The following is a 7,799-nucleotide window of genomic DNA, read 5'->3' as shown; positions in this document are numbered from 1 at the left end:
GTCTAGTTGGCATGTGACAGTATTCAAATGGCATATATGAAGTCACATGACTGCCCACCCACACAGGGAAGTGTTGATGTCCACACTGTCTCGGTTTGATGTCTGCAGTCACATAGAGACTCTATGATAGAGTGACTGTAGACTTTTCTTCTAAGACTGGACAGCCCCTTTAATCACCAGAAACCATGTTGAGGACCTCCTTATTTGTTTTATTCGCAGATCATCAGTGTGTCTTGTTGTGGTGGGCTCATGGACATTGATTCTTTTAAATGGCCACCATGTATTATACAGAGAAAATGCATTGCTGACTTCTCATGGTAAAATCAGCTGTTTGCCCAACCTGCAGCTATAATAATAAAAGAGGTCCTCTGCCTGCGCCTAGGTAAAGCTGTCACCTCGCCAATCTCATGTCCCAGCAAACTTTTGCGCTGTATCATCATTAATTAAGAAAAAACAAGAGCAAGAAAGATGTAAAATAAATTTTATTGTTTCAAATAACAAAATAAATAATCTAATGTACAAGAAAGTAAAAGACTACTCCTAGAATTTCTACGCAGAACACGTACAGCAACACATATGCAATCAGTTAACACTGAGCTGGTATTATACGCGATACAGATTGCAAACAGATGGTCAGTGTCTTCTATGATGTATATAGATGCACACTGCCTTACTAAAAGCAAAGCAAAAGTACAATGTGTAAGCCAGGCCGCAGAAATCCCCCCATCATGGTGTGCGCTGTTCTGTATTGCATCATTCTACTGAAGTATGAAACACTTATGGAAAGAACATTTCTAGAAGAGAAGGTAGTAGGCGCAGGAAATCAGCCTCCGACCTGTTCTATAACGCCGCAAATGGCCCATCTTGCTGGAGAATAGAGGGCAATATACTGCACCACAAATGACTGTTCTTGTAGAGAACAAAGGGCAAATACTGCGTCACAAATGGCCCTTAAAGCTGGTAAATAAAATGCTATACACTGCGCCACAAATGACAGTTGTTGTGGATAATAAAGGGCAATATACGTACTGCATCACAAATGACCCTTCTTGTGGTGAATAAAGGGCAATATACTGCGTCAGACTCAGAAATGACCCTTCTTGTGGTGAATAAAGGGCAATATACTGCGTCAGACTCAGAAATGACCCTTCTTGTGGTGAATAAAGGGCAATATACTGCGTCAGACTCAGAAATGACCCTTCTTGTGGTGAATAAAGGGCAATATACTGCGTCAGACTCAGAAATGACCCTTCTTGTGGTGAATAAAGGGCAATATACTGCGTCAGACTCAGAAATGACCCTTCTTGTGGTGAATAAAGGGCAATATACTGCGCCACAAACGGCCCTTAAAGCTGGTAAATAAAAGGCAATACACTGCGCCACAGTGACCGTTCTTGTGGATAATAAAGGGCAACATACTGCGCCACAAATGGCCCATCTCATTTCTGTTCAAAACAGTACTGTATCCTATAGATGTCCTACCATTGCACAGCATATTTATAGCATACCAGAATGTTATTTCTACTCATAAATCAAATCATTCCCTTCTCTTTTATAGAAACCATTCCTGTGAAAATAACTGGATAAAATGTATTTGTTTATTTGAAGGGGTCGTTCACTTTTATTTATTATAAACAAGTGTGTTGGGTACACAGTTTTGTGGCACTTTCTAATATACAAGTATGTTAGGTTCTCCTCCTGTACTTGTTAGTACAGCCTTCCTCACTGACTGCACAGCATTTCTGCTCACAAAATGGCTGCTGATGGAGAAACACGTGACCAGACCTGTCCATCAGTATCCTCCAATTGAAAACACTCCACATGGGAAAGCTGTTTTTCAGTTGGAGGAGGTAGATGGACAGATCTGGTCACATGATCCTCCAACGGCAGCCATTTTGTGAACAGAAATGCTTTAATAACAATAACTAATTGTCACAAAGTCATGTCTCAAATACATCTATTAAATGAAAGATAAAGTGGACAACCCCTTTAACCTTATGTTATGTCCAGTTATATTTACTTTCTTGTATCATTTACTTGCTTTAATCCCTTTCTATTATATATCCTATATATGCGCTGAGTGCGATCCGGTGGCTGTGGTGGTGGCCATGACAATGCGACGCTTTGTTCTGGTATTCCATTTCCGGTTTCTATGTATTTAAACCTGCGAATTTGGTACATGCTCCACGCCCCTTGAGAAAGGTCTTTTGACCGAAACACGCGTCGGGGTGGGTATGCCACAGCGATCCTGCTACTGCAATCTATTAACCTACTAGTATCTATTACTATTTGTTTATACTTAGGGGTACCTCTTACTATGGATCGTACACACCTATCCTTTTTATGTGTAGCTGATATCTGTTACCTACCTGCCTATGGCAATGTTTGGATGCTGTATTCATATTGATTTTACAATTTTATCCCCATTTGTCCCTTTCTCCTATATTTGGTATTAATAAAGATTTACATTTGTTATTTCTAATGGGCATGATGATTGTTTTTTTTTCTTTGGTCCTTTTGTATATATGTGGCTGTGTCTACATTGATAGGGGTTAGATTGTTCTACAGAATATAAAAATTAAGTTAACAGTTTCCTGACACAGCAGCGGTTGGACTGGCTGATGTTGCTGGATTGCTTGCTGTCACAATGATATGATATGTAGTTATGTGCAGTTTACTGTACCTAACATAAAAGTATGGGTTTATGTTTTATAACTTTACTAAACTGTGAACAAGGAGGTCTACACTGACCAGTTACTAATTAGCTAATAGTATTGTATTGGTTCAAACCCTTTTACATCTTGCTCATTGGCCCTTATAAACATGACCGCTCTCGAGTGTCGGCTGATTGCAGCCAAAAATAAAGTAATTGTCGGCAGCACATCTCCCCATCTGAGTAAGGGATGTGCTGCCGACTCTATATATGCTCTATGGGAGCAGAATGATCGTATTAGCAATTGTACCCATAGGGTTTCTTTGTCCCGTGTAAGAGCCTTTAAACGAGGGCAAATCAACTTTTTATATAATGGACTGCTGACCATTATAGACAGACATTTCTTCGCATGTACAACAGCCCTCACCCATCTGACATCAGTGACTTACTGGAATGTCATCAAGCACATCATAAAGATATGAGGATGACGAAGCTCAAGACAGTACATTATGGGACCAACCAACTAGAGAGCCACAGTGCCCAAAGGGCCAGGAGGAGCATCAGAGGATAACATCACGTGAAGATCTTGCAGCATAAGTGTATGGTAGTGGCCTACTACTCTCTGTCCACTGTGAATACCTATCTGTGTATGGTAAAGCTAGGAGGAATGCTGGCCGACAGCTCTCTAAGGTGTATGGTCACCTTTAGTGAGGTGCTTGGTGTTCAATGTCCAGTTCCTCTTGGTCCTATATGGTTCTGAACTGACAGGGATGACTCCTGAAGAAATATTTATTGCTATGTGCCAGAATGAAATTAGCCTCGTATTGCACAGTTAGTTTTCCCCATACAGATGCCATTTTATGGCATAGCTGGGTGCTTTCATTAAAAGACACAACAAGAGACTGACTTGTCTGTAAATGTGGATTGTATGTTTTGTTCCTACACATCCACTGAAATTGTAATAAAATAGTTATGATCTTCCTGGGTGAAACGTGACAATATTTGGATTTTAAGTCTATGTGCACACATATCGTTCTTTGAGGAGTCTCTGTTCAGTCTCTGTGTTGGAGAGGAACCACTCTAAATTGCTCAAAAACTCTTACAAGACTCATCCAACTCACTTCTATTATAAACCCACTTCTTTGCCTTTCACATGTTCATTTTTTTTTAGCATTTTTTTTACACCTGTTTTTCCCCTTCAGGTTTTGAAAAAGGTCTAGTGGGAGAAAAAAAAAAAAGAAAGATCATGTCACTTCTTGGAAGTGACTACTGAGGAAAATGCTTCACCATAGGCACTGTCAAATCAAAATGACTGAAAAAACAATGTAGAAAAAAAAAACAACTCTTAGAAAACACTTCAAAATCGTTTCAAGAAATGAAAACTCCACTAAAAACTCCTCAGAGGAGAGAACCCCAAAGCCGTCCAATTTGAAAACTTGTCATTTTTTAACACCTCAAAAAAAATTACGTAAGCACATAAGCTTAACATTGATTGACATTTTATTGGCAGTGGAATGCAGAATGGAGCTTTATCCTCCTGTAACACCACTAGAGTAGAAAAAATTCTATTTTTCCTATTGAAATCAATCTGTGTAACGCAACAACTGATTAAGCTCCCCAGAGAGAGACCATCTTTCTATCTGCTTTCTCACTAAAAGGGTGGGGGGATAAATGCCTTTTGTGCTATAACTCCACATGGCCTTATAAGTTCTTGTGCTGAAATTGTTCTAATATTGACTTATATAAAGAATGAACTACTGGGTCGGTTAGGGTTCAACAGCTAGGTTCTCCACTGATTACCACACGCCCCATTGTGTTCCTATTCGGATGGCACGGCTGTCACACGCGGATTTTTGCACTCTATTTCAAATTTATTGAGCGATTGAGATATCAAGTACAGCACTGTCTCAGTTCTGTGGATAGGTGATATGTAAAAATAGGGATAGCCCTAGAAACAATACATTATACATAGGGAAAAAAGGGCTAAAAAAGCTCCACAGCCAAAATTACAATCTATATCTTCAGGTATTGCCAGACACCACCAAGCATCTACCCCAACTCAAGATGGATGCCATCTACTTACTGTCCCTCTGCTATTCCTCAGATAGACCGTGGTTCCTCTTAATCTGCACTTTCTGAAGAGTGGGGCCAAATGTAAGAGTGACAGTGTCAAGTGTGATGGTGCCAAACTGAGCAAGGTCTACCCTATGCATGGGCCTGGAAGACCTATGGTGGTAACGGCCTCTGTGCTATATACACCCCAAGAGGTAATGACCCTTCTAGGCAGATTGACAGATCTGATCATCTTATACGCACCATACTATTAGGTAAGTAAACCGTGAGTGTACATGGCCCTGGCGGCAGCAGTGTGTTTATTGGGAGGGTGATTTCTTATATGGGACCTCCACAGTAATACGACGTCATGCAGTGAATTATTACTTATTGAGGACAAAACAGTTCCTGACATTCAGGGAACGACATGACGACATTATACAGATATCATAACTATATCAGATTACAAGACTACGGACAATAATGGACATCGTTATACGCACAGCGATATGACAGATTGCTGATGTGGAGATAAGACTATAACATTGAGTATAAGATTCACTACTATGCAGTGTCACTGACAGAACACAATAAGTTAATAATAAAGGCAACTGAGGAACATGTTAGAGTTATCGACCATAAATAACGTAAAATGGATTTCATTGTTCCTACTGGAATGTAAAGTCGCTGGTTCTACTTGACCATGGAGCCATGTATATACAGTTAGCTGTCCGCAAGTAGAACAAAACCGTCATTTCCAAGGCAGAGAGTAAGTAAGCCCGGTCAATACACACTTACACTAACTATTGAAAACACATTTTTACAGGCCGGCTTTATACTAACCGGCAAAGTGATCCGCATCCCCTAGAACTCCAGAGAGAGGTGACAACGGTGCGGTGATAGATTATCTCAATCGTTTATTGCAGACAGAATACATAGTCTGATTATTGCTTTATAATGAAAGGACATCAGTCTAAGGGGATCATAAAATATTGAATCAGACTGATCTTCAGAAAAAAATGGAAATATTCCCTGATGATTAAATATTCTATATGTATACAAAAGATAAATGCAGCTCAGGACTCAATATACAATATACATACATTAGTTGGGGGTTAGTTCTTGTTGCACTAGTAAAATAATCAACTTGAAAATCGTAGAGGTGGGGGAAGTTCACGTAAGAAAAAACCTTCAGAATTTTAAGGCATTCACTAAGAAAATGGTCCAAATTTGGCTCAGTTGTGCAACATAAAGTTAAAAATGTCGTAAAACTGGATGGCAAACAAAACAGTGCGGCAATTGACTTCATGGTTGGGGAGTTCTGACAGTCACCTTGTGTGGTCCAACCCACACACTCATTGGTTCAACTTTTTTATCTCCCTTTAGAGCTTTAGTATAATGCTAATTTTATAAATTATGTATTTTCCACAAATACTAGACTCATGCATTGAGTCCTCAGCTGCAACCCTGAATTAAAAGACAAAAGATGGTGATCTAAAGATTTACTGTAGATTCTAATACACTTAGGACTACTGACCTATAAGCCCATTCACTTCTGATAATATGGCACACTGCAGTCACCTGCTAAACATGCTTTCTTACTAACCCCATGAAAAGGACACTAAACCTCAAGTTGTTCTTACAAATATTAGCTTTGTAGCTGGAATCCCAAATAGTTTTGTCTTGTCTTTTCAACCACTTTTGGCTGAGCAGAGGCTGACTGTAGTGTTGGTCAAGCGGATTGCTAATAAGAAATATATCTGTATTTCGAAGAGCTTTGATAGAGTTGTATGAGATCATAAGATCATGGGTGCTTTCTTTTCTCTTGCGACTCACATCCATGGGTTGTATCTGGTATTGCAGCTTAGCCCAGTGACATACTGCAAATGGCGGCAGGCCATGCATCTGCAGTGGAGCCTGTAACCTGGGTGGGGGGTACCGCTGTCGAACAAGCACTCCAGTATCTGACGCAATCGGTGCTAGCTCGAAGCTGTCTAATCTCTCAGATGCCATGGTCAACATCAACCTTAGCATATAAGTAGTTATAAGGGGAAGTTGGGTCTTTGTCATCCCCACTGGAACTCCGTAACACAATTGTGGGCACCCAATGGATTGTTTAATGGTATTGTGGAGTGTACAAGGGACGGAGTGGGGGGGGGGGGGGAAATTTGAACCTTCACTGTGGGCCCCCATTTTTCTATATATGCCCCTGGCTTAGCATCATTATAATCTCAAACAAGCCCTTTAAAGTTTAGTGGTAGATCACACCCAATCATTTTCTGCTCTTGTTTTATAGCACTAGTGTTGAGACAATACAATGAATAATCATTTATTTCTTACTTGAGAGTTTGTATTTTATTGTATTTACTCCTTGTTGGCCCATTCATATAATATAGCATTGGACATCTATGTTGGTAAAATTTGGCAACTGATGTTCTAAAGCCATTAGATGCTGTGTATGTGTATTAGGTCCGTAAAAGCTAAACATAATACAATAACCTCTGCAATATGATAATACCACACGATAAATACAATACTTCATGAGGGTAAGTTTGGTGCATTGTATTTAACGTCTACTAATCCCAAAATCAATGGTTTATCAGACACTGTGCCATTACCTGCTGCCTAGTCTAGATTATTGAGCTGGTTATGTTCAATATAGAGGCCATAAAGCTGGTAATATTTGATTACTGAAAGATGGCTCAGTGTCCTAGATGGCTTTTGGCTGGGGAGCAATTGATTTTTGTCGTTGTTACTTCTTATCCTTAACTTGACGTAACTTGGACCTCTGATTTGCTTTATTCTTGCTCCTTGCAACTTGCAGATCTGAGGTCTGTGATTTGTGGTGAAACTGGCAAACTTGAGCAACTTTCTGAACCACCGTCATCACATTCTGTATGGAGAAATAAAAGCAGGTTATTGAATGTACAGGATTAAATGCAAAGTATGGACCGAAAGGGCAAACACAAAAACAAATGAAAAACAATACATGTATCATAAACAGAGAGAGTAGACGGACAAACGTTCTAGCAGCATAGCTGTAGAGAAAAATATCACTAAATATATAGATCCCTCCTGACATTAATTATCTTGG

General features: G+C 39.7%; 1 protein-coding gene across 4 annotated transcripts in view; it reads right to left on the bottom strand.

The window, feature by feature from the left end:
* Positions 1-464: 464 nt before the first annotated feature.
* The window catches only part of NAB2 (NGFI-A binding protein 2), a 31,732-nt gene continuing 24,397 nt past the window's right edge, over positions 465-7,799 (bottom strand). For 2 of the 4 annotated variants that reach the window (XM_069758536.1, XM_069758538.1), the window contains exon 7: positions 2,446-7,598. In XM_069758536.1, the coding sequence (XP_069614637.1) occupies positions 7,504-7,598 (95 nt within the window). In that variant the 3' untranslated portion in view covers positions 2,446-7,503. Of the gene's footprint in view, positions 7,599-7,799 lie in introns of all 4 variants that reach the window. The other 2 variants (XM_069758535.1, XM_069758537.1) reach the window with 2 other exon arrangements.

Source organism: Ranitomeya imitator, chromosome 3, assembly GCF_032444005.1.
Source record: "Ranitomeya imitator isolate aRanImi1 chromosome 3, aRanImi1.pri, whole genome shotgun sequence".
Lineage (NCBI taxonomy): Eukaryota > Metazoa > Chordata > Amphibia > Anura > Dendrobatidae > Ranitomeya > Ranitomeya imitator.
This window is presented reverse-complemented; position numbering and strand designations above follow the sequence as displayed.